Source organism: Anomaloglossus baeobatrachus, chromosome 7, assembly GCF_048569485.1.
Source record: "Anomaloglossus baeobatrachus isolate aAnoBae1 chromosome 7, aAnoBae1.hap1, whole genome shotgun sequence".
In the NCBI taxonomy this organism is placed as follows: Eukaryota; Metazoa; Chordata; class Amphibia; order Anura; family Aromobatidae; genus Anomaloglossus; species Anomaloglossus baeobatrachus.
The window spans coordinates 9,356,700-9,384,579 of record NC_134359.1 but is presented as its reverse complement, the minus strand read 5'-3'; the positions used below and the strand labels follow the sequence as shown (position 1 = coordinate 9,384,579).

The 27,880-nt window shown below is 50.3% G+C and overlaps 1 protein-coding gene across 1 annotated transcript in view; it reads right to left on the bottom strand.

Annotated features, from left to right (window-relative positions):
- Positions 1 to 26,625, bottom strand: part of TFCP2L1 (transcription factor CP2 like 1) — a 41,265-nt gene extending 14,640 nt beyond the window's left edge. Inside the window, exons 1-7 of the mRNA XM_075317019.1 lie at positions 26,372 to 26,625; positions 11,941 to 12,098; positions 3,385 to 3,461; positions 3,201 to 3,306; positions 2,959 to 3,065; positions 1,947 to 2,099; positions 554 to 664 (exon numbers count right to left, since the gene is read on the bottom strand). Of these exons, the coding sequence (XP_075173134.1) occupies positions 554 to 664; positions 1,947 to 2,099; positions 2,959 to 3,065; positions 3,201 to 3,306; positions 3,385 to 3,461; positions 11,941 to 12,098; positions 26,372 to 26,433 (774 nt within the window). The 5' untranslated portion in view covers positions 26,434 to 26,625. The remainder of the gene's footprint in view (positions 1 to 553; positions 665 to 1,946; positions 2,100 to 2,958; positions 3,066 to 3,200; positions 3,307 to 3,384; positions 3,462 to 11,940; positions 12,099 to 26,371) is intronic.
- Between the last annotated feature and the right edge of the window lie 1,255 nt (positions 26,626 to 27,880).

The window sequence follows — 27,880 nt, the reverse complement described above, 5'->3', positions numbered from 1 at the left end:
AAAAACCTGCCTTGACCAAGTCCTACTGACACAGCGTCACTCCAAGGTGAAGCCTGCACAGACATCTGACCAGACTGATCTCACAGATTAAGACATTGCTGCAAAGTTTACAGCTTATGCACAAAAAATGTGTGTGAATGGTTTCATCAGCCAGGACACATTTTATATCAGATCATTTGGCCATATACCATAACATTGGGCTAATTGGACAGAGGTTGGTCAATTTAAGCTGTCAGTCTGGAATAAGGACATAATGCTTCAGAGCTTCGCTCACAGGGGACGGGGACACTAACATTGATATATCATGCACGACTAAGAACTGGGACACATTTTTATTTCCACCTTTTGAATGATAAAATGTTTTCTATTCTGATAAGTTTTCCTCTAGTTATCTCTTGAGGCTGGTACAAAATTCTGCTAAGTTGAGTTTCTATCAATGAACTGCTACAATCAACAGTAATCTGCAGATTAGTGAACACAGCTCTGGATGTGAACAGAGCAGAACACAAGATGCAGCTTTACTGCAAAGCTTGTGTGTTCAGAGAGCCCTCACCTCAGTCAATATGGTGGTATCGTAGGACGCCTGGTATTTTTCCCTCTCCTGAATGGTCCGTTTTTCGATCTTCTCCCGATCCGTTTTCTGTTTTCGGTCTGCTCCTTTGGGCTACAGGAAAATGATAGCACTTATTTAACAATAGTTTAGGATTTGTTGCAGATCAGACAAGCTGATGTTTAACACAATATCTGTGAAATCTACAATAATACAGATCATATTCTCATACATACATATCTCTGTTATATACAATGTATATTAGCGCTGACACACAGCTATATTTTTATGAATGTTAATAAGGCTGCTAAAGTCACAGCTTTGCTTTTCATATTAAATCGATGAATAAATACAGTGGAATCTTGGATTACAATAACCCAGTTTATGAGCATTTTGCAAGACGAGCAAATACCACACACACTTCCGGTTTCATACCGCAATCTGACCCGCTCTGGCTGCTTCTGGCCTGCAGGCACGTGGATCCGAGAACGTTGCAGCCGAGGCAGGGGTTGCTGCTGCCATCTTTGCATTATTTCAGTTTATGGTTTTGCAGGCGCTATGCACAGCACAGCTACTGTATTCCCAAAGGCAGCGCACTGGCCAATCAGAGACAAGCAGCGTATGACGTCAGCTGCTAAAGCGCTGACAGCGGCAGGTCCTGCACGGCCGCGATCGTTACCGGGTCCACAAGCCTGCGGACTGTAAGAAGCAGGGGGGAGATCGCCGAGGGAACGGAGGACAGGTGAGAATGTTTTTGTTTTTTGTGTGTATGTGAAGGATGGCACAATATCGGACCAGGATGGGACATTGCTTGTGTGTGCGTGCGTGTCGGACCAGGATGGGACATTGCTTGTGTGTGCGTGCGTGTCGGACCAGGATGGGACATTGCTTGTGTGTGCGTGCGTGTCGCACCAGGATGGGACATTGCTTGTGTGTGCGTGCGTGTCGCACCAGGATGGGACATTGCATGTGTGTGCGGGCTGTGGAACAAATTGTCTGAGTTTCAATTATCTCCTATGGGAAAATCTGCTTTGCTATACGAGTAACTTGGTTTACAAGCACATTCCTAAAACCTATATTAATGCTCTTAATCCAAGGTTCCACTGTAATTGCCACCAGGATGCACAGGAAAGTGAACAAAATATTATGCTGCTTATCGGGGGAGGGGATTGTGTTTGGGTCAGGGGTGAACATAACACTTTACAGAACAGAAATCACCAGAATATGGTCCATGGGGGACAATGAACAAGCAGAGATTTCATCTTGTAAGCCTGCAGAATTGTGACAGCATCGAGCCACTTGAAGGTGGAAATACATATATAATGTCACTCTCTGAACGCAGAATGATAAATGCATCATCTCTCGCTTCAGACAGTGTTTGCATTCTAGCAGTTACCTTGAAGACCTTGATCTGGCAGCTGGCCGAGTGCAAATGTTCTGTGTGCTCTCCATTCTCGTTCTGTTTAAACGTGTCAATCTGGATCCTAAATGGAACGCCCTTCTCTCCTCCGTGCTTTCTAGGTGTGAACTCTGTGCTAATGCAATGCACCTTAATATAGAAGAGCAAGTCTATTATCAGAAGAAATACGGAATGGCTCACATTAGATTTATAAATCTACAGGATAGGAAAACTAAAACTAGACAGGTGAATTCACTATATTATTTATCCTGTGGGACATCCTGTATTGTACTCCAGAGCTGCACTCACTATTCTGCTGGTGCAGTTACTGTGTATATACATTACTGATCCTGTACTGATCCTGAGTTACCTCCTGTATTATACTCCAGAGCTGCACTCACTATTCTTCTGGTTCGGTCACGGTGTACATACATTACTGATCTTGAGTTACTTCCTGTATTATACTCCAGAGCTGCACTCACTATTTTGCTGGTGCAGTCACTGTCTACATACATTACATTACTGATCTTGAGTTACCTCCTGTATTATACTCCAGAGCTGCACTCACTGTTCTGCTGGTGCAGTCACTGTGTACATACATTACATTACTGATCCTGAGTTACCTCCTGTGTTATACTCCAGAGCTGCACTCACTATTCTGCTGGTGCAGTCACTGTATACATACATTACATTACTGATCCTGTATTATACTCCAGAGCTGCACTCACTATTCTGCTGGTGCAGTCACTGTGTACATACATTACATTACTGATCCTGAGTTACCTCCTGTGTTATACTCCAGAGCTGCACTCACTATTTTGCTGGTGCAGTCACTGTGTACATACATTACATTACTGATCCTGAGTTACCTCCTGTGTTATACTCCAGAGCTGCACTCACTGTTCTGCTGGTGGATACATACTTTATGTACATTCTTTATGGAAACAAAGACTAGAGGTGAATGTACAATTTTACCTAATTTTATGACCCAAATAATAAGTCCCGCTACCTGAATGAACCCAGAGGCTCGCTTGCTGGGATCCCACAAGAATTCCACAGTATTCAGTTGTGTCGGGCTCACTTTGGGTTCCAATATACCAACAGACAGAGGAACATCTGTGCAGGGAACACAATCATAATCAACTGTGTAAATTTTGCATGAATATATAGTAACGAGCTTCTTGCAGAGTAAGAAGGGGTTTCTGGAGCACGATGGACACAATATAGGGAAACTATGCAGATTTTACCGACCTAGGTCAAGAATGCGATCGCCAGGTCTGCTCCATCGCCAACCTTCGAGCTGCTGATGCTCCGTATATTGCAGGCGCCGATCATGGAAAACTACTCGTATGATGCTCTAAAATATGAGAAATAGGAACCGGTCATCTGGTAATCGGACGCAGAGAACCGCGAACAATCACCCCCACCCTCCTACCTTGATAGGTTTGTTATTCGGCTCTTGGTATTCTCCCAATTTTCTATTGTCCAGGAGGCGAATTTCGTAAGACTGTCCTGGAACAAATGAGACAAAACCTGGTTCAGCCTTCATTAGAAATGCTGTTACTGATTTACAAGACAGGTTTGCTAGGTCACATTCCCTGAAATGTCACAGCTGCTTCTACTATGCATCAAGAGAGTATAAAATATGGATATTAATGGTATGCAAGATACACAGGACGGCTGATGAAGCACATCTGCAGGCACGCAGCACACCGCAAACATACAGCCCATGGACCTCAAGAGCGCAGCAGCAGAAGACAGCTGGTAAATGCCACACATTCTGCCCACCAATCGTGGACAATACAAGTGTTCTCCATTCATCAGCTCAGACATGACACAGCCACCAACTCATCCATTATAGGCGGATTCATGGATAAAGTATCTTACACAGGGCTGCAGGGGCCACGGACGAGGACACACATTTCCTCAGACTGATGCTGTACACACAACGTCAAATCACCCAACCAGCCAGGAAATGGTTTATTTATGAGAGGGCGCTAGTCAGATCCTCCACACATAGCGGGTGCAGCCCGGGCCAGGGCACACGTGTGACCCTTCATCACTCAGCAGTAAATAGCCTGCGGATCACAGTGTTCCAGGTAACAGGCTATTCCACCCATCAATGACAAAGCAGTTGGCTATAAAATGCTCGATGCCTAGTAATTAAACTAGTACTGTGCAATTACTGTGTTTCCAGATCAGGAGGCAAGTTTTTTGCCAAGTGTTGTAATCAAGACAATGTGGCAGTAGCGTAATACTAGTACCTGCGTGGTAGAACCTCACCTCGGGAGCCAGAAGGATGGCACGGGACAGAGGAAATTCTCAGAAGTACCAGATCATTCTTAGAGAATCTCCACCTAAATTTATACAGTGACCTGGGATGGGGCCTGCAACCCGGGGGCTTCACACCGGCCATCCGCAGAGAGCAGCCGGTCCTGTCTGACAATCTGACTGCTGTGATACATTGTAACAATCACTTCTCAGGTGGCAGACACAGAACAGTGTCATCTACATGGATAAAGGACGTTACAAAGCACTGGACTAATTACATGACAGAGCCAGGAATCACACAGCAAAAGCAATCACATCAGGATTTAGTCACACGTCCAATCACTAATCAGGCCGAACTAGATCCCCCCTTCCCGGGCTGGAGGGGCTCCGTTACGACATTCATCTCACCCACACTGCAACCATGATTCTCCAATCAGCTGGACATACAAACACATTAAAAGAAAAAAAAAAAATATATACAAAGTTACTGATTTCTACTCATGATCTATTCCCATAGCATGGGAGGGATAATCATATAGCTCTGGATCCTACGAGCTGGTACATGAGAATGGACCCTCCTCCGGTAAATGTCTCAATGCAAATAGAGGGAGAAAAGCAAAATAGATACCTGTGAGAAGGGAGTAATTTTAGCACCACCTCCATATGTTGTACATCAGGACTTTCTCTACCCACCCACCTACACAAAGGTAGTAGGGTGCAGGTTTCTGAGTATCACTCAAGCAGGCCAATTCTTTCTCAAGTACAAGCTTTTCTCCACAGGGAAACAGGTGAAAGAAAACAGGTCAGAACTGGGAAAACAAAAGACTCCCTCAGATATGCGAACACAACTAGACACAAATCATAAAGAGCGGACGATGGAGAACGGTCCTGCAGAGAGACGTGGTCAGGTCATACACATTACACGCCATCCCCAGGAATGACTGCATTGTAGCAATTGGCAAGTCTCTGGAAGTCTAATCCCCAAGAAAGGCCACATGTCCGTTTCTTCAGAGCCCACTGAAGGCCAAACATTCACGGCACTAGTCCCCTCAGCGCTAAGCCAGGAGCCGCAGGGAGAGGAGAAGGTTTTGCTCATTTTAGATTCTACCATTTGGTTTTGTTAAGATTTTTTGGAGCCAGCCATATCCTGACAAATATTGTACTTGGTCAGATAGAAAAATTGAAAATCTGTTGTTACTTAGAACCCTGAAGAAACTCTGGTTTAGATAAATGTACTTTTAGAAGATACAATGGTGGGGAAAAGCTTCTCAACCTCACGCACAGCTGCCCGCCTGTGGCCTTCCACCAGTTTTGGAGCCACAAGTCATAATATTGAAGTTCCCTTGGCTTGTGGAGCTGCTGTAAAAGACTTCATGATCCCATGGAGACAGTCATTGCTGGGGAATTGAATACACTATATGACAAAAGTGAGGACACCCCTCACATTTTTGTAAATATATTATTATATATTTTCCTGGGACAACTCTGCAGATCTGACCCTGTGATACAATGTACCGTGTCAGTGTGCAGCTTGTATACAATGTACCGTGTCAGTGTGCAGCTTGTATACAATGTGCAGTGTCAGTGTGCAGCTTGTATACAATGTACAGTGTCAGTGTGCAGCTTGTATAACAGTGTAAATAACTCATCACAGCCATTAATGTCTAAACCGCTGGCAACAAAAGTGAATACACCACTAAGTGAAAATGACCAATTTGTTCCCAATTAGCCATTTTCCCTCCCCGGTGTCAGGTGACTCATTAGTGTTACAAGGTCTCCGGTGTGAATGGGGTGTTACATTCGGTGTTCCGGTACAATCCGGTGTGTTACATTCGGTGTTAAATCGCTCCCACACTCTCATACTGGTCACTGGAAGTTCAACATGGCTCCTCATGGGAAATAATTCTCTAAGGAGCTGAAAAAAAAAAATAAAGTCATTGCTCTACATAAAGATGGCCGAGGCTATAAGTAGATTGTCACCAGCCTGAACCTAAGCTGCAGCACGTGGCCAAGACCATACAGCGGTATAACCAATGAGATTCCACTCAGCACACACCTCGCCATGGCCGACTAGAGAAGCCGAGTGCACATGCTCAGCATTATATCCAAAGGTCGTCTTTTCAAAATAGACGTATGAGTGTGGCCAGCATTGCTGCAGAGGTTACAAGGGTCCGCCTGCCAGTGCTCAGACCATACACCGCACACTGCAGAGGTTACAGGGATGGGGGGATCCACCTACACTGCAGAGGTTACAGGGATGGGGGGGATCCACCTACACTGCAGAGGTTACAGGGATGGGGGTACGCCTGTCAGTGCTCAAACCATACACCACACACTGCAGAGGTTACAGGGGTGGAGGGTCCGCCAGTCAGTGCTCAGACCATACACCACACACTGCAGAGGTTACAGGGGTGGAGGGTCCGCCAGTCAGTGCTCAGACCATACACCACACACTGCAGAGGTTAAAGGGGTGGGGGGTTAGTCTATCAGTGCTCAGACCATATGTCGAACACTGCAGAGGTTACAGGGGTGGAGGGAGTCCGTCTGTTAGTGCTCAGACCATATCGTTGCACACTGCAGCGGTTACAGTGGTGGGGAGGGGTTCGCATGTCAGTGCTCAGACCATACACCACACACTGCAGAGGTTAAAGGGGTGGGGGGTTAGTCTATCAGTGCGCAGACCATATGTCGAACACTGCAGAGGTTACAGGGGTGGAGGGAGTCCGCCTGTTAGTGCTGAGACCATTCGTTGCGCACACTGTAGCGGTTACAGTGGTGGGGAGGGGTTCGCATGTCAGTGCTCAGACCATACACCGCCCACTGTGTCACATTGCTCTGCATCTCTTTAGTCCCTCTTCTAAAGATGATGCACAAGAAAGACAAAACGTTTGCTGAAGACAAGCAGACTAAGGACATGGACTACTGGAACTGTCTTGGGGTCTGAGGAGACAAAGATACACTTATTTGGTTCAGATTGTGTCAAGCGCATGTGGAGGCAACCAGGTGACGAGCACAAAGACAAATGTGTCCTGCCTACAGTCAGGCATGGTGGTGGAGGGTCACGATTTGGGGGCTACGGGAGTGCTGCTGGCTGTGAGGGCTACAGGTCATTGAGGAAACCATGAATGCCGACATGTCTTGTGACACTGAAGCAGAGCAGAATCCCCTCCCTTCATATACCAACATGATAATGACCCCAAACACCTCAAAGACCACCACTGCCTCGCTAAAGAAACTGAGGGTAAAGCTGCTGGACCGGCCGAGTGTCTCCAGACCTAAACCCTATGGAGCATCTGTGGGGCCTCCTCACATGGAACGTGGAGGAGTGCAAGGTCGGTAACATCCATCAGCTCTGGGATGTTGTCATGGAGGATGAAGAGGATCCAGCGGCTCCTGTGAAGATCTAGTGACCTCCAGGCCCAAGAGAGGTAAGGCCGTGCTGGAAATAATGGCGGCCAGGCAAAATATTCACACCAAGGGCACAATGTGGCCATCCTCACTTAAGGGTGTACTCACTTTTGTTGCAGCGGTTTAGACATTCATGTCTATGAGTTATTTACACTGTTATACAAGCCGCACACTGACACTGCACATTGTATCACAGGGTCAGATCCGCAGTACTGTCCCAGGAGAAGAGATAATAAAATATTTACACAAATGTGAGGGGTGTACTCACTTTTGTGATATACTGTACTTGTTACCGACAGGCGCAGTACAATCAGGAATGCCAGAACGGGATGTGACAACTTGGTGTTAAGATGGAATCTCCTGCATATAAACCTCAGAGCAGGAAACAACAAGGATTGTCTTCACCTCATCACCAACTCGTGCACATCCGCTCCATCTCATGAGGAACTCTGCAAGAAACGATTGGGTTACACTCCGAGAAGTAGAACAAGCAGACGGCCCAGGACTCCCCGCATCTTTAGTGGGGTACAGAATGCAACGGCTAGCCGCAGAGGCAATTCTGCAACACCCATCGCCAATGGTTAATTCACGGCACACGGTTATTCACCAGGGAGTTTCTACAAGAGGCATAGCACAAGTTACGGTCACGATATGTCTGAAGATGGGACGTGGTTCCTGGGATCTATTTTAATTGGCAAATGTGAAGTCAGGAAGGAATGTTTTGCACTAATATGGGGCAATTAACACCTTTCTCAGAGGTTGTTGCCCATCACTGGATCAACACTAAGATTGTGATATTGGATTTAATGAACACGCATTTTCTTCAGCCTTATTAACTATAAGTCAAGTGTTCACAGACAGAATGGCTTCATTGGTGATATGGAAGTCGATGTAGATGTCATACATGGAGCCTTATGAGGCAGAAGCTTCCGATGCATACTGGAAAGCAGCAACCAAGATGGCAGCTAGTTTCTGGGCAGTGATAAGGAGGCCGGAGAAATCCGTCAGTCGTCTCCACCATGGAAGATCTCAACTACTTGGCAGCTCAGAATTTAACTGTGAAAACCACAGAAAACAAACGTTCTGAACACTTAAAAAGGATCCTCCCCTCCCCCATAACATGTGATCCCGCTCCATCTTTATAGCGAGACCTCCAGGAGCTGCTGAAGACTTGAAGCTCCTATTCAGAAAATACAGTGGGTACAGAAAGTATTCAGACCCTTTTAAATTTTTCACTCTTTGTTTCATTGCAGCCATTTAGTAAATTCAAAAAAGTTCATTTTTATTCTCATTAATAAACACTCTGCTCCCCATCCCCCCAAAAAAACAAATGTAGAAAGTTTTGCAAATTTATTAAACCAGAAAAACTGAAATATCACATGGTGATAAGTATTCAGCCCCTTTGCTCAGTATTGAGTAGAAGCTCCCTCCCTTTTGAGCTAGTACAGCCATGAGTCTTCTTGGGATCCTGGATTTGGGGATCCTCGGCCATTCTTCCTTGCAGATCCTCTCCAGTTCCATCAGGTTGGATGGTGAATGTTGGTGGACGCCATTTTGAGGTCTCTCCAGAGATGCTCTATTGGGTTTAGGTCAGGGCTCTGGCTGGGCCGGTCAAAATGGCCACAGAGTTGTTGTGATGCCGCTCCTTTGTTATTTTAGCTGTGTGCTTTGGGTCATTGTCTTGTTGGAAGGTGAACCTTTGGCCAAGTCTGAGTCCTTCATGTGTTGTTTTGTTTTTTTTTTTGCAAACTCTATGCGGCTGTCATATGTCTTGCACTGAGGAGAGGCTTCTGTCCGGCCACGCTGCCATAAAGGCCCGACTGGTGGAGGCTGCAGTGATAGGTGACTTTGTGGAACTTTCTCCCATGTCCCTACTGCATCTCTGGAGCTCAGCCGCAGTGATCTTGGGGCCCTTCTTTACCTCTTTCACCAAGGCTCTTCTCCCATGATTGCTCAGTTTGGCTGGACGGCCAGGTCTAGGAAGAGTTCTACTGGTCCCAAACTTTTTCCATTTGGAGAGGAGAGAAGAGGAGAAAAAACCAACATCGAATCCAGATCGTGCACCCGGATTTCCGCTGAAACTGCGCGGATCCGGATTTTTCAAATCCGGGTCCGCTCAACACTAATCTTGAGTCCTGCAGAAATTCTTTTGTAACCTTGGCCAGATCTGTGCCTTGCCACAATTCTGTCTCTGAGCTCCTTGGGCAGTTCCTTTGACCTCATGATTCTCATTTGGTGTGACATGCAGTGTGAGCTTTGAGGTCTTATATAGACAGGTGTGCGCCTTTCCAAATCACGTCCTATCAGTTTAATTACACACAGCTGGACCCCAATGAAGGAGGAGAACCATATCAAGGAGGATCACAAGGAAATGGACAGCATGGGACCTACATGAGTGTGTGAGAAAAGGGGCTGAATACTTATCACCATGGAATATACTGAGCAAAGGGGCTGAATACTTATGACCACCTACTGTCTCCTCCCCATAATCTTATAGAATGTAAGCCCGCAAGGGCAGGGCCCTCTTCCCTCTGTACTAGTCTGTCTACTGTAACTTGTATATGTATTTTGTATGTAACCCCCTTATGTACAGCACCATGGAACTAATAGTGCTCTATAAATAAATAATAATAATGGGATATTTCAGTTTTTCTTGTTTAATAAATTTGCAAATATTTCTACATTTGTTTTTTTTTTCCTGTCAAAATGGGGGATGGGGTGCAGAGTGCACATTAATGAGAATTTACCAAATGGCTGCAATGAAACAAAGAGTGAAAAATTTAAAGGGGTGTGAATACTTTCCATACCCTCTGTATCGGTCACTCTCCATCCCATCCCTATGATGTAGCATGTGGACCTGTAGAACGCTCTATGCTACATAATGTGACAATTAAGCTCCACACAAAGTGGGAAACGCTTCATCTAGGGATAGACCTAAAGAAAAAAATAAAATCCCTCTATCGTCCGCGGCGTCCTAAAGGGCAGCCCTGCTTGTATCATGTGATGACTGCACTTAGTATTGTGTCTGTCTCCTCGGCCCAACACAAGTATTGATATTTAATACAGGATGTTCATGACTGAAGTCTGGAAAGATCTTCACCGGTTACAAGTTAGTTTATGTTGATATTGGCTAAAAGTTAAGAAAGCAATAAGACAAAACACATGAACCATGAAGATTCAGTCTGTCAGCGGCGGCTTCCAACACTGACAGATTCTGCAGAACATTAGGTTGACTTGTAGCTTTAGGGATCAGCACTGCAGCAGCTTCGTTACAATGGTGCATCAGACAGACGAGCAGCTGGAGGGGAAACGTGGGCAGCATTCACACACACTGAAGATACAAAGCCATGGAAGCGGTTTATAAAGCAGAGGGACACACAAGGCAGACACCACACGTTATGGGAAGCGCTCAGGACAATACAATGTGGACACTATTACAGCCCTGATGTTCTGCTGAACAAATGTAATATTACTTCTTACAAGAACTGGAACAAAGACTTGTGAATCTGATCAGTTAATCCTCCTAACAGTGTAAGTGGAGACATATGCAAGACAGGCTGCGCGTGGATGGATCAATATGATCAGTATGTGGGGCAATGGCAGGTGAGGTCTCTACATCTGATAGAATTGCACACCGATTCTGCAATGTATCTCATGGCAGGATTAAGTATGGATGATTGTAGGCATGAGAAGAGCCAATAAGCTGACGATAGGCCGCGTTACATGGTGGTAAGGGAAGAAATATTAAGGTTAAAGGATTTTAAGCACAACTACAGTTAAACTTAAGACATTGAGCATCTCCAGTCACAATACTTTTTTTTGCAAGAGCCACACTTAGAAATGCATCCTAACACGAGACCTGCTGAAAGGGAGACGATAAGGAGATAGGCACCCAAAATACAAACCGCAGACACCTCCAGTCCTGTTGGTGCATTAGTTAAATAGAATGAGCGTATAACAAAAAAAAAATAAATAAAAAAAAAAAAAAAAATACAATTTGGACTTTATTTCTTAACACAAAATAGGAGCACACAAAATGCTGGAATGGCAGAGGGGCTGGTAGACCCCCTTATAATGAATACTACTGCAATAAGGGGGAGGCTGGGAGATCAATTCCTGAAGGTCGGCTTCTGTCCCATCCACCCTAGAGGGTGTGAGCATCCTTTTCCTTCAATAACTCGTGAATAAAAAGACTTAAATCCTGCAGAGGTGTAATAAAAATTATTAATTTCACACAAGTCAATACATTCTATCCAGTGAACACGGTCCTGTACGGCACGCACCTACGGCAGGGGGCACACCGGCCACTTACCTTGGTTGAGATACGTCAAAGTCTCTTCATGCAGTTTGACAGCAGGAGACGTCGCTGCACATAGGACATACTGGAAGGGGGGCAGCTTTGCCTCGGTGCCCGGGGAGAGGTGAGGATGATGATCCTCTTGCTTAAAAATCGGTAAAGTTAAGACGTCACTAATGAAAAGAAAGAAAAGTGTCAAATCTCAGAACCTCACATTAAAGTTTATTTCACATGAAAGACGTAATAAGTCCTATTTATCTTAATGGCAGCAGCATTTAATATACTTAACAAGTAAAAAAAAAAAAAACAAACCAAAAATAACCCACAAACTTGTTTTTGCTCTCATTTTTCATGAGCTGAACTCAGATCTAAGCCTATGTGCAGAAAGGGCCTTACTCTCACAAATATTGTTCAGACTTGGTTACATTTGTGTTTGTAAGCACTTCTCTGCCAAAATAATTCATCCACCTTCACAGGTACGGCCTATCAAGATGCTGATTAAACACCATAATTACTGCGCAGGTGTGCCTTAGGCTGGCCACAATAAAAGGCCACTCGAAAATTTGAAGCTTTAGGCTATGTGCGCACTACACCATTTTACCTGCGGATTTGCCGCGGAAATTTCTTGAGAAATGTCTGCAATCTTTGTGCAGACATTTCTATGGAAAATAAAAAAAAAAAAAAAAAAAAAAAGCGCTGTGCGCACTTGTGCGGATTTTTCTCAAGAAATTTCCTTGAGAAGAATTTCGAGAAACTTTCTTGAGAAAATGAACATGTCCATTATTTCCGCAGGTACCCTGCGGATTTCGGCAGTACAGCCTGCAAAAATCCGCAGGGAACCACCCGCGGGAAAATCGCGGCAATTCCACGGCTAATCCGCATGCGGATTTGGTGCGGATTTTTTCCGGAGGTCCGGAAATCTTTCACTCCCAGAAGTTTCTCAAGAAATTTTCTTGAGAAACTTCACATTTCTAGTGCGCACAGAGCCTTAGGGTATGACCGCACTTTGCGTTTCAGCTACTTTTTAGGTCCGTTTTGAGCAGCAGCGTTTTTATGCCAAAAGGCATGCGTTTTGATTTTCCATAATAGTCTATGGAAAATATAGATTTCTAGACAGCACTTTCAGTTTTAAAACGCTGCGTTTAATTTGCATAATTTGTGGCAAAAACCATGCGTTCAAAGAAGCAGCATGTCAATTGTTTTTGCCATTTCTGCAGCGTTTTGCTAACATTGAAGTCGCAAAAGCAACAAAACATCAAAATTCCAGCGTTTTAGGTGAAGAAATGATGCGTTTTTTTTACTTCAAAAATGCATGCTTTTCAGACATTAAAATAATGAAATAATATGTCCCTTTACACACAGTCCGACAAATTATTGTAAGTTATGATTTTGCTATTTTAGCAATAATTATAAAACAGCTATAATTTTCATGAAATATAACTATTTTCTTAAATAATTCAAAAATTATATATGTTTTGCTTTTTTTCCCCCCATTCTGTTTCACTATTTAATCTTTATTTAGCAGTGTCAAGATGTTCAAATTGCATCTGTCAAAACGCAGGTGAAAAAGCAGGTAAATAGCGCTGAAACCGCATCTAATACGCATGTGTTTTTTAGCGCTAAATTTCAGAAAAAGACAACTTTGGCCAAATCCATTAATTCCAAAACGTGCGTTTAGAAATGCAAGTAGGTGAACGCAAAGTGCGGTCCTAGCCTTACAGTATTGAGTGACCCAGGGGAGGATTCAGAAAGGCTAGTTTCACACTTGCGTTGAACGGTATCCGTTGCATTGCGTTGTGTGACGGATGCAATGGATGTGTTACATATAGTGGCACAACAGATGCAATGGATGCTGCAAAACAACGCAATTAGTTTTGGTTTTTTTATAGTTTTACCGTCGGCAGACTACTGTGAACGATCAGCCGATCGCTCACAGTAGCCGGCCACCGGGTGATCAGCCGATCGTTCGGTCGCCGACAATGTGTGCGGGGGGCGGGGTGCGAAGTGGGTGGAGCTGAGCCATGGCAGAGGACGTCAGTGCCGCGGGGACTGCAGTGTGTGTGTGTGTGTGTGTGTGTGTGTGTGTGTCTCGGCGCACGTAACCAGGGTTCCTTGGTTACCCGATGTGTACCCTGGTTACGGGTGGAGGGAGCCAGAGAGAGCATGCGCAGTGAAATCCAAAGGATTCCGCTGCTCAAAAAAAACATTACATGCTGCGTTCCTTCCGCCCGACGCAGTGTCAAAATAACGACGCTGCGTCATCCGGCGGATGCAACGCTGATACTTGCGTTACAGTGAGTCATCCATACAAGTCTATGGAGAATAGCGCAGTACGTTAACGGACTGCGCTATTCTCCATAGTGACGGACTCCGCTGAACGCAAGTGTGAAACTAGCCAAAGCCAGTCAGTTTCTGGTTTGACCATTCGTCAGTCTGCCCTACCAACATGCCAGATACCATCGAATGTGAGCATTTACACATTCAAGTTGGTTATGACAAGCTCCAGTCAGGGGGAGACCCCGGATATGGAGGACGACAAGCTCCAGTCAGGGGAAGACCCCGGATATGGAGGACGACAAGCTCCAGTCAGGGGGAGACCCCGGATGTGGAGGACGACAAGCTCCAGTCAGGGGGAGACCCCGGATGTGGAGGATGAGCTGCAGATCTTCCCCAAGATGGTTTCTAACCCTTTGTTGCAGCTGCTGTCCGGGTGGCCGGTCTCCCATGATCTCGGAGGTGAAGATGCTGGATGTGGAGATCCTGAGCTGGTGCAGTTACACGTGGTTTGCGGTTGTGAGGCCGGGTGGATGTGCTGCCAAATTCTCTGAAATGCTTTTGGAGACGACTTATGGTAGAGTAATGAACGTTCAAGTCACGAGCAGCAGCTCTGGTGACATTCCTGCAGTCAGCACGACAATTGAGCCGTCAAAACCTGCGACATCTGGGGCATTGCGCTGTGTGATAAAACTGCACATTGGAGAGCGGTCTTTTATTGTGGCCAGTCTAAGGCTGGGTTCACACCTAGCGACAACGACGTCGCTGTTACGTCACCATTTTCTGTGACGTAACAGCGACCTTGTAAGTCGCTGTTATGATCGCTGCTTAGCTGTCAAACACAGCGACGCAGCAGCGTTCATAACGTCGCTACATGTGCAGAGAGCAGGGAGCCGCGCACACTGCTTAGCACTGGCTCCCTGCTCTCCTAGTTACAGTACACATCGGGTTAATTACCTGATGCGTACTGCAGCTACATGTGCAGAGAGCAGGAGCCAGCACTGGCAGCTGAGAGCGGCGGAGGCTGGTAACGAAGGTAAATATCGGGTAACCAGGGAAAGGGCTTCCCTTCGTTACCCGATGTTTATCTTGGTTACAGCTTACCGCAGCTGCCAGACGCCGGCTCCTGCTCTCTGCTCGCTTCATTTCGTCGCTCTCTCGCTGTCACACACAGCGATGTGCGCTTCACAGCGGGAGAGCGCCTTTGAAGAAAACGAACCAGGGCTGTGTGTAACGAGCAGCGATCTCACAGCAGGGGCCAGATCACTGCTCAGTGTCACACACAGCGACATCACTAATAAGGTCACTGTTGCGTCACCAAAACCGTGATGTAGCAGCGATTTCGGTAGCGATCTCACTATGTGTGAAGCACCCCTAAGGCGCACCTGTGCAATAATCCTGCTGTCTAATCAGCATCTTGATATGCCGCACCTGTGAGGTGAATGGAATATCTTTGCAGCGAAGAGCTCACTAGTAGATTTACACAAATTTGTGAGGAAAAGGCTTTTTGTACATAGAAAAGCCTTAGAATTTTGAGTTCAGCTCACGGAAGGAAAAAAAAAAAAAAAAAACACAACAAAAAGCAAACAAACATACATAAGTTTATATTTTTCATTCATTGTATAAGTGATAAAAACAGAACAGCGGAATAACGGGCCAAGACTGCAGATCGGGCAAAAAGCTGCTCCTGACCCAATACACCCAGATACCTGCAGACTTAATGACATCATAGCTCAGCCCAAATTCTCAAAATTTCATTTTGCCAGGACCTTACTCAGCAACACGCCAGGAGCAAAATCCTTAATCCACTTAATTATGCAGATCCAATGCTACAAGAAACATTCACAGCATTAATCCCTCTGCTGGATCCAAGTGCAGAAAATCCCGGCTTTACGTTTCCTGCTCTCCCCTTTAACTTTCCGAAGTCTGCGACATTAGCAGAGAGTTGACTTTCCGCATAACTTGTATAATCCAGAGCATTGTGAAGATTGATGTTGGCTGCCCATGTATAAATGAAACATTTCACAAAATGTGACTCCGCTTGTCAGGAACAATCCGGTTCAAACAAGAGCTGAAAATGAATATATTACACAGAATGCAGGCGGGAACGCACTCCCTGACTCTGGGGCGGCACACGAAGGTCTAACACGCAACATAGCGTTAAAGGTGACGAGCACAAGATGAGGAAGACGGCCGACTCAGAGGAACGTTTCATTTCAAGGATTCAAAATTTCAAAAAGAATTGAGAAAATAAATTACAATTCGGAACTAAACTCCAAAACAAGACCAGTACCGGACAGAGGGAGAATGCCCAGAGACGTGACCGGACAGAGGGAGAATGCCCAGAGACGTGACCGGACAGAGGGAGAATGCCCAGAGACGTGACCGGACAGAGGGAGAATGCCCAGAGACGTGACCGGACAGGTGATAACGCGCCCAATTCTCTGTAATCCACCCAGTGATTCCAGAACAGTTCTCTAGAGCAATGGTCCGGTGTTCATCGTGGGTCTGCATTCAAACACAGCCACTACTTAGCTTTTTATGGGTCGAAATGTGCAGATTCCCAGCTTTGCAGATGTGCCCCAGAGTTCTTGGTTGGCAGCTGTAGAGAAGATATGCCCCCAACACCACAAGCCCCCTACATGCTATCCATGACCCCAGCAATGGGCATCAGGGCGTGATGAGATCTCAATGCTCAGACAAAGCAATGGAGAAGCAGTGCCGAAGCGGCAATCAGTAGCACTAATGTATGAAAATGGACAGTCCCTTAAACTTAAGACAAGTAAGGCTATGTGCGCACTGAGTGTTTTTCGGGTGGATTTTTTGGGCTCAAAACTGAATGACTTTGCTTCCCCAGCTAAGTATGACTTTATTTTTGATGTCCGCACACAACTTTTTTTTTTAGCTGCATTTTTTAACACAAAAAAAAACCCCCACAAACAAATTGGAGATGTCAATTTTTTCCTGACTTTACACCCATGCAATGCATTGATAAAACGCAGTGATCACAAACGCAGCAAAATGCAGCCAAAAACGCTGTAAAAACGCATGCGTTTACCGGTGTGTTTTTGCAGCTAAAACTGCACAAAAAGGCAGTGTCAAAAAAACGCTCAGTGCGCACATAGCCTAAAGACACCCTGCACATACATGCGATTTTTCTACCCACATTACATGATACTAACGTCACTATACAGCACAGTGGTCTTTGGGCATCACCTGCAATGAGGATGGACAGGGTCTCCGGTATGCACGGTGTGATTGACAGCCAAGTCTGAGCCTTCCCGGTGAAGCGTGCAGGACCAGGAGATTGCTCAGATGAATAAGAGCCAAAGATTGAGCAGAACACAGGACGGCTGACTTCCATATAATAAGATTCTGGGATCCCTGCACCCGCAGATCTGGGATAGTCGCAGCCCCCGGCTTTCAACGAGCTCCTCACCACAATGTTCTATTATTGTCCTTTCATGTCGGAAACATTAACAAGAACCATTACACGGTGACGGGGCGGTTATCACACAGATCTGCCTCTGTTGGAGCCAGATTTCATCTGCGGGACGCAGGAGGTGACAGGAGGTCACCATGCATTTCAGCTCGTGCTAGATCAGGACACACATTGGCAGCACACAACCCTGGCAGGACTCCTCAGCATCAACGGAGGATGAAGGACAGAAATAGAGCTGGCAATAGGCATGGAAAAGTCAGGCTTCAGCTGCACCGGCCCATTACCCAGCCAATAACCAGGAGATATCAGCGGCGACCAGCACTGGGTCAGATCTATATGGCCGGACGCAAGGATTACTGCAGGATACAGCAAGCATAAAGACCTCTACCCTGGAAAGAGACCACCGACAGACACAAAGTGAAGGGCTCGTGTCACCCAGGCCCCGGCATTAAGCTCACATTGGCTGGGTGTCTGATTTAGTATAAGGGACCTAGAAGAAATGTGCACTTCTGAGACTCATTCTGGAACCCAGTCCCCATATACTAAGTCGTCAGTTGTGACCGTATAGAAGTCTCAATACCATGTACTGCTACTCAGGAGAATACCAATCACAGATGCAGCAATGACAAGTCTACAGGACTGTTACAGGAAAGCCTCCTTTTTTGCTCAGATGGATGCATTTTCAACTGCAAACAGCTTTTTGCAATAAAGTCATTATAAAACATTGGACGATTTAGAATTTTGCATTTGTAACTCACCTTGTACGCTAAGGCCTCATTCACACGTCCGTGTTGCACCTGTTTTTCCACAGATACCACACATCCCCATTATGAGGCTATTCATGTTTTTTTCCAGGCAGCTCAAATGACAAGGGCCAATACAAGTCTATGGGTCCATGAAAAACACCTGGATAGCATCAGTACAGACCAGGTTTCACATTGATAGGAATAGAAACGCTTTGCTTTTATTGATCCATCCATAATAAAAAACACTCATGGTAAAAACACATCTGAAGATGGGGAGGTGGGGTGATAGTGGGGTAATAAGGTGTATGGTTCATGTTCAAAGATTGTCCACTACTTTTACATTGATGGCCTATGCTTCTGGGGTCTGACACATGCCCCACCACCCCCGATCAGCTGTTCTCCACGCGAATGCCGGCAGCAGGGAACGCTCGGTTCCCAGAGCTGCCCCATCCTCTGATAGCAGCCAGGGCCGGGTACTGCACTTCTGTCCCTTATGGATCTGAATGGGAGGCAGCTGTGCAGTAGCCAACCGCCATCAGAAGACAGGACAGCTCTGGAACGGAGCATTTCCAGCAGTTTGCTGCTGCTGCCAGCACCGAAGGTCAGCTGATTGGTGGGAGTGCCGGCTGTCAGACCACCACAGATCAGACATTGATGGTGTGTCCTTAGGATAGGTCAACAGTGTAAAAGCAGTGGACAACCCCTTTCAATACAGATGTGTGAAAGAGGCCTAGTGTACAGAGATTATAACTGGTACTGATCGAATCACAGCGCCTGGTCAAACAGCCACATCTGTAATCTGTGGCCTCCTACTGGACGGCATCCATTGATTGCCCACTGATGCCATCCATGCGCTATTCGTGGTTCTCACAGCCAGACTTGCATGAGTGATTTTGATCTGGACATTTCACCGTGATCTTTTTTCCAGACCACATGGCCCTATAGACAATAATGGGTAAAGGGCCCGATCTGTGAATAACCGATAGAACTGTTTTTCATGTGTGTTCCATTTCAGTGACTGAAAGTTGCAGAATACAATCCTGAATTTGTAAAGAGATCACCTCATTTGCAGTACATGCTTTACATCCGTCCTCCCGCCCCTCAAAATTAAATAAACCACGAGGGTCAGAAAGGATCGAACTGCAAATTCACGATTATTGCAGATTTACTACAAAACATGATAAGTATGAAATTAGAAGCTGAGCAGCAGCCTAATGCCAGGCAGCCCCTGCAAAGGCAAACATTTTAGGGTGTATTTAACAAAAAAAAAAAACAAACAAAACAAAAACCAAACAAAAAAAAAACCAAAAAAAAAAAAAAAAAAAAAAAAAAACACAAAATCCTGTGATTCCACTCATAATTACCCCTTTATAAATCACTCCTAGAATATTGGACTCAAGTTAGGGCTCTACATTTGAAATGGGTCAACTTGGAAAGTCAAAAGGTGGCAAGTAGATTACTACATGGCATGGAAGGCCTCCCCTATAATGAAAGGTTGGGGGAGGGGAAAACCCCACGCGTACCACCTCAGATTTCATTTACATGTATAAATACAAAGGATGGTACATAATTTATTCCCTCTGAGGACCTTACAAAAGGACCTGGGGGCATGAATTACAGTACATGTTGGGGAAAGGAGATTCAAGCAGCTAAAAGGAAAGTGTTCTTTGCAGTTCGAGTAGTCTGACTGGGGTATATGCGAACCACAAGCTGTATTAATGGCAGAAACTAACATTGGCCGGAAGCTTGTCTCAACAAATGGCATTGTGGGTAATATAGTGATGGAGAACATAGAACTGGTGGCGAAAAAAGTAACAGAAGGGAGCGGAGTCTTTATTCACCCTGTACAAGTGTCTGCAGCACCCCGCACTGACAAGATAAATGACCCCAACATAAAGGCCTCTAATGGAGACTTATTTCGGCTCCGTTATCGCAGAGGCCGTCTCTGGTTGTGGGGTCCTGAACGTCGCTCCTGAGCGTCCCGGACTCTAATTTCTGGTGATCGCTGTGGCCGATCATGAGAAGAGGCATTGCGGTAAGTTCAGTGGTCGCCCCAATTCACCTGCTGCAGCCCACCAGGAGCAATGTTCACAGCGTAATCAGACTCCATGTGTGTTGGACAAACTTGCCCCATTGACCCCTGGACATCTGGGCCACTGATTACCTGCTGCTTTATGTGTTTGCTTAGGAGGGTCAGGGTCCCCATTTCCACTATAGTCACATCAAGAAAAAAAAAAATAAAAAAAAAAACCAAACAACATCTGTTAATGAGGATGATTAGGGGCTGCCGAGCATCTACAGACTGGCAGTCCCCGCAACAGCCAGGCAGTCCCCGCAACAGCCAGGCAGTCCCCGCAACAGCCAGGCAGTCCCCGCAACAGCCAGGCAGTCCCCGCAACAGCCAGGCAGTCCCCGCAACAGCTGCATATGGAGGTGTTTTGAGGCAAAGACACCACATTCTTCAAGCAGAAGTGCTCCCTTTTGGGGGGGGGGATTTTTCCTGAATTCTTTGCAGAATCCTGTTTGGAGAGGTTTCCTTCAGGATCTGTTTCGAATTAGCATCATGAATTTTCCCCCCCGGACAGTTTTTCCAAAAGCAGAAGTGATAAAAAAAAAAAAACACAAAAACCCCTGAAAACTCTGGAGCTCTGACCACCAAAGTGGGCTCCCACTTCAGAAATTTGTGAAGCAGTTTGAGGATCTGCTTCAAACCCCCAGATGATCGGTAAGACTGGGCGACATGAAGTTAATTGTGGCACATAAACCCCCAAAACTAAGACCGACCTTTGACTAACTGGAACCATCCACTCCTGGCTCCAAGACGTCTCCTGAGCTGCACCAATCCTCTGGAATGCTCTACCCCAAAAAATTCGGACAAACCACTACTTACAGTTTATGACGCTCCTCAAAAAACACATCATCTTTTTAAAGCGGCCAATCACCCTCCTTATTGAAGTCCATTCATATATATCTCCTCCACTATTTCTTAGAACATAATTCACCATTAAACTTAACCGGACCCAAAAAAAAAATAAAAATATAATAATTATATACAAAGATCGGCTGGTGACCGGCTCATGCAGCCTTTTTCTATCCCACATTTCTTCGAGATGGCTGAACTGACATTGTAAATAAGCCCCTGCACCGCGTCACCCCCACCTCATTGTAGGCTGTAAGCTCTTCCGATCAGGGGTGTCTTTATTTTTGCATCCTCTATAACAGTTTACTTATGTTTGTATATGAACCTCTGAATTGTAATGCGCTGCAGAACATGTTGGTGCTATAGAAAGCGATTATTAAAACTCCAAACCTGCAGGTCCTATCCCTGTGCTTCTGCCATCATGGACCAAACTACAAGTGCTGCACTGCAACAACCAAAAGAAACACTGCAGCCAATCACAGAAATAATGACAGCAGTGTACAGAGGGGCTGAGGCCAGAGGGTCCCAGCAGGGGGCGACTGACTGCCCAGACCCTCCAGCGGGGCAGAGGTCAAGGAACCCAGCAAGAGGCAGCCTGCCAGTCCAGAACCCACAGAGGGGCAGTCACAAGCCTCTGCACGCTCCTTCCTCTATTTGCAGTCATTGAATAGGACCCTACCTGCTGCCAGAGGCTGAACGAGGAGTCCGAGCCGACCATCTGGACTGACACATTGCAACGCGCCCTCAGCTGTGCCAAGTATTAAACAATTACATGTTTTTACCTTATAACAAGATGTTCACAGCTTCCTAGCCTAAGGCCGAATTCACAAGTCCTGTAATCCTTCGTTAGAAGGGATCCTGCAACCAGCCATTGGCAAAAAAGGTCTGCAAACAACTCGTTATTAAAGGGACGCTGTCACCAGGTTTTTTTGCTCTTTTGTAGAGACAGAGGCCCCGATTCCAGCGATGTGTCACTTATAGAGCTGTCTGCGGTCTCCTCTGCTGCAGATCTAGCAGTTATTCAGAGCTCATGAATGTGCTGGACTACCTGCAGCACGCCAAGTAGTCCTGTAATGATAATCTACTGCTGATTAACCAGTGATTTCATCATACCTACACTAAGCAGCCCAGTAAGTGACACATCGCTGGAGTCAGGGTCTCTACATTATGCTGCTCTCAGATTAGGTGGCAAAAACCTGGTGACAGATTCCCTTTAAATAACCGATTTCTGCAGGATCCATTTTTTTTTTTTTTTAAACATTGGGGTCTATCTAGAGCGGATCCCGTAACTGATTGCCATTTATCTTCCATCTGAAACGATCAAGTAAGGAAAAACTAAATAGCGATCAGGTAACAGATCCGTTCTCCAGACTCCCATGTAAAAAAATACCGACAAAAAAAACAAACCTTGTCTTTTCAAAACTTTTTTTTCCCCAATGGCTGTGTGCGGGATCCGCTGCCCCCCCGCGCCGCACTCACCCCGCAGGTAGCTGCCCCCCCGCGCCGCACTCACCCCGCAGGTAGCTGCCCCCCCCGCGCCGCACTCACCCCGCAGGTAGCTGCCCCCCCGCGCCGCACTCACCCCGCAGGTAGCTGCCCCCCCGCGCCGCACTCACCCCGCAGGTAGCTGCCCCCCCGCGCCGCACTCACCCCGCAGGTAGCTGCCCCCCCCGCGCCGCACTCACCCCGCAGGTAGCTGCCCCCCCGCGCCGCACTCACCCCGCAGGTAGCTGCCCCCCCGCGCCGCACTCACCCCGCAGGTAGCTGCCCCCCCCGCGCCGCACTCACCCCGCAGGTAGCTGCCCCCCCGCGCCGCACTCACCCCGCAGGTAGCTGCCCCCCCGCGCCGCACTCACCCCGCAGGTAGCTGCCCCCCCCGCGCCGCACTCACCCCGCAGGTAGCTGCCCCCCCCGCGCCGCACTCACCCCGCAGGTAGCTGCCCCCCCCGCGCCGCACTCACCCCGCAGGTAGCTGCCCCCCCGCGCCGCACTCACCCCGCAGGTAGCTGCCCCCCCGCGCCGCACTCACCCCGCAGGTAGCTGCCCCCCCGCGCCGCACTCACCCCGCAGGTAGCTGCCCCCCCGCGCCGCACTCACCCCGCAGGTAGCTGCCCCCCCGCGCCGCACTCACCCCGCAGGTAGCTGCCCCCCCGCGCCGCACTCACCCCGCAGGTAGCTGCCCCCCCCGCGCCGCACTCACCCCGCAGGTAGCTGCCCCCCCGCGCCGCACTCACCCCGCAGGTAGCTGCCCCCCCGCGCCGCACTCACCCCGCAGGTAGCTGCCCCCCCGCGCCGCACTCACCCCGCAGGTAGCTGCCCCCCCCGCGCCGCACTCACCCCGCAGGTAGCTGCCCCCCCGCGCCGCACTCACCCCGCAGGTAGCTGCCCCCCCGCGCCGCACTCACCCCGCAGGTAGCTGCCCCCCCGCGCCGCACTCACCCCGCAGGTAGCTGCCCCCCCCGCGCCGCACTCACCCCGCAGGTAGCTGCCCCCCCGCGCCGCACTCACCCCGCAGGTAGCTGCCCCCCCCGCGCCGCACTCACCCCGCAGGTAGCTGCCCCCCCGCGCCGCACTCACCCCGCAGGTAGCTGCCCCCCCCGCGCCGCACTCACCCCGCAGGTAGCTGCCCCCCCCGCGCCGCACTCACCCCGCAGGTAGCTGCCCCCCCGCGCCGCACTCACCCCGCAGGTAGCTGCCCCCCCGCGCCGCACTCACCCCGCAGGTAGCTGCCCCCCCGCGCCGCACTCACCCCGCAGGTAGCTGCCCCCCCCGCGCCGCACTCACCCCGCAGGTAGCTGCCCCCCCGCGCCGCACTCACCCCGCAGGTAGCTGCCCCCCCGCGCCGCACTCACCCCGCAGGTAGCTGCCCCCCCGCGCCGCACTCACCCCGCAGGTAGCTGCCCCCCCGCGCCGCACTCACCCCGCAGGTAGCTGCCCCCCCGCGCCGCACTCACCCCGCAGGTAGCTGCCCCCCCGCGCCGCACTCACCCCGCAGGTAGCTGCCCCCCCCGCGCCGCACTCACCCCGCAGGTAGCTGCCCCCCCGCGCCGCACTCACCCCGCAGGTAGCTGCCCCCCCCGCGCCGCACTCACCCCGCAGGTAGCTGCCCCCCCGCGCCGCACTCACCCCGCAGGTAGCTGCCCCCCCCGCGCCGCACTCACCCCGCAGGTAGCTGCCCCCCCGCGCCGCACTCACCCCGCAGGTAGCTGCCCCCCCGCGCCGCACTCACCCCGCAGGTAGCTGCCCCCCCCGCGCCGCACTCACCCCGCAGGTAGCTGCCCCCCCGCGCCGCACTCACCCCGCAGGTAGCTGCCCCCCCGCGCCGCACTCACCCCGCAGGTAGCTGCCCCCCCGCGCCGCACTCACCCCGCAGGTAGCTGCCCCCCCGCGCCGCACTCACCCCGCAGGTAGCTGCCCCCCCGCGCCGCACTCACCCCGCAGGTAGCTGCCCCCCCGCGCCGCACTCACCCCGCAGGTAGCTGCCCCCCCGCGCCGCACTCACCCCGCAGGTAGCTGCCCCCCCCAGCCGCACTCACCCCGCAGGTAGCTGCCCCCCCCAGCCGCACTCACCCCGCAGGTAGCTGCCCCCCCCAGCCGCACTCACCCCGCAGGTAGCTGCCCCCCCCAGCCGCACTCACCCCGCAGGTAGCTGCCCCCCCCCGCTGCACTCACCGCAGGTAGCTGCCCCCCCCGCTGCACTCACCGCAGGTAGCTGCCCCCCCCGCTGCACTCACCGCAGGTAGCTGCCCCCCCGCTGCACTCACCCCGCAGGTAGCTGCCCCCCCCGCTGCACTCACCCCGCAGGTAGCTGCCCCCCCCGCCGCAGGTAGCTGCCCCCCCCCGCTGCACTCACCCCGCAGGTAGCTGCCCCCCCCGCTGCACTCACCGCAGGTAGCTGCCCCCCCCGCTGCACTCACCCCGCAGGTAGCTGCCCCCCCCGCTGCACTCACCCCGCAGGTAGCTGCCCCCCCCGCTGCACTCACCCCGCAGGTAGCTGCCCCCCCCGCTGCACTCACCCCGCAGGTAGCTGCCCCCCCCGCTGCACTCACCCCGCAGGTAGCTGCCCCCCCCGCCGCAGGTAGCTGCCCCCCCCCGCTGCACTCACCCCGCAGGTAGCTGCCCCCCCCGCTGCACTCACCCGCAGGTAGCTGCCCCCCCCGCTGCACTCACCCCGCAGGTAGCTGCCCCCCCCCGCTGCACTCACCCCGCAGGTAGCTGCCCCCCCCGCTGCACTCACCCCGCAGGTAGCTGCCCCCCCCGCTGCACTCACCCCGCAGGTAGCTGCCCCCCCCCGCCGCAGGTAGCTGCCCCCCCCCGCTGCACTCACCCCGCAGGTAGCTGCCCCCCCCGCTGCACTCACCCCGCAGGTAGCTGCCCCCCCCCGCTGCACTCACCCCGCAGGTAGCTGCCCCCCCCGCTGCACTCACCCCGCAGGTAGCTGCCCCCCCCGCTGCACTCACCCCGCAGGTAGCTGCCCCCCCCGCTGCACTCACCCCGCAGGTAGCTGCCCCCCCCGCTGCACTCACCCCGCAGGTAGCTGCCCCCCCCGCTGCACTCACCCCGCAGGTAGCTGCCCCCCCCGCTGCACTCACCCCGCAGGTAGCTGCCCCCCCCGCTGCACTCACCCCGCAGGTAGCTGCCCCCCCCGCTGCACTCACCCCGCAGGTAGCTGCCCCCCCCGCTGCACTCACCCCGCAGGTAGCTGCCCCCCCCGCTGCACTCACCCCGCAGGTAGCTGCCCCCCCCGCTGCACTCACCCCGCAGGTAGCTGCCCCCCCCGCCGCACTCACCCCGCAGGTAGCTGCCCCCCCCCCGCACTCACCGCAGGTAGCTGCCCCCCCCCGCTGCTCTCACCGCAGGTAGCTGCCCCCCCCCGCACTCACCGCAGGTAGCTGCCCCCCCCCCCGCACTCACCGCAGGTAGCTGCCCCCCCCCGCACTCACCGCAGGTAGCTGCCCCCCCCCCGCACTCACCGCAGGTAGCTGCCCCCCCCGCTGCTCTCACCGCAGGTAGCTGCCCCCCCCCGCACTCACCGCAGGTAGCTGCCCCCCCCGCTGCACTCACCGCAGGTAGCTGCCGCCCGAGTGCTGGTTGTAGTGTTCAGGCTGCGAGTGCCAGAAGAGCATTTTCAGCAGACGCGGATGAGCTGCGGTCCAGGATCAGCACGGAGCCTCTACCAGGCGCGGACACCCCGGGACATGCCGCCGCCCCCCGACACTGTCTCCTACAGCAGCGCCGTCCCGCCGGTCATACCGAGGACAGCACCACGGACACCGCTGCCGCCCCGGGAGCCACAGAACCGACCCAGAGCGCGGACACCAAGCGACTGCTCCCCTCCGCCGACTCACCGCGCTTATATAGCAACACGCCTGCTAAACGCTGATTGGTCTGGTATCCAACGTCAATCACTCAAGTCCTGCCCACAAGCGGCACGTAAGACGTGCGGGAGAGCGCTAACAACGTCGTTACCAGAGCAACCACAGGAGCGTGCGGAGCACGGAGAGGTAAAGTCATAACACAGGGGTACTTCCCCTGTAATGTGTCCTAATACAGAGGAGCCCCCCTGTAATGTGTCCTAATACAGAGGAGCCCCCCTGTAATGTGTCCTAATACAGAGGAGCTCCCCTGTAATGTGTCCTAATACAGAGGAGCCCACCCTGTAATGTGTCCTAATACAGAGGAGCCCCCCTGTAATGTGTCCTAATACAGAGGAGCCCCCCTGTAATGTGTCCTAATACAGAGGAGTCCCCCTGTAATGTGTCCTAATACAGAGGAGTCCCCCTGTAATGTGTCCTAATACAGAGGAGCTCCCCTGTAATGTGTCCTAATACAGAGGAGCCCACCCTGTAATGTGTCCTAATACAGAGGAGCCCCCCTGTAATGTGTCCTAATACAGAGGAGCCCCCCTGTAATGTGTCCTAATACAGAGGAGCCCCCCTGTAATGTGTCTTAATACAGAGGAGCTCCCCTGTAATGTGTCCTAATACAGAGGAGCCCCCCTGTAATGTGTCCTAATACAGAGGAGTCCCCCTGTAATGTGTCCTAATACAGAGGAGTCCCCCTGCAATGTGTCCTAATACAGAGGAGCCCCCTGTAATGTGTCCTAATACAGAGGAGCCCCCCTGTAATGTGTCCTAATACAGAGGAGCCCCCCTGTAATGTGTCCTAATACAGAGGAGCCCCCCTGTAATGTGTCCTAATACAGAGGAGTCCCCCTGTAATGTGTCCTAATACAGAGGAGCCCCCCTGTAATGTGTCCTAATACAGAGGAGCCCCCCTGTAATGTGTCCTAATACAGAGGAGTCCCCCTGTAATGTGTCCTAATACAGAGGAGCCCCCCTGTAATGTGTCCTAATACAGAGGAGCCCCCCTGTAATGTGTCCTAATACAGAGGAGCCCCCCTGTAATGTGTCCTAATACAGAGGAGCCCCCCTGTAATGTGTCCTAATACAGAGGAGCCCCCTGTAATGTGTCCTAATACAGAGGAGTCCCCCTGTAATGTGTCCTAATACATAAATAATAAATTATAATATCTGCCCTGAGGGCTCGACTGACCGTCCTACAAGCACTGGG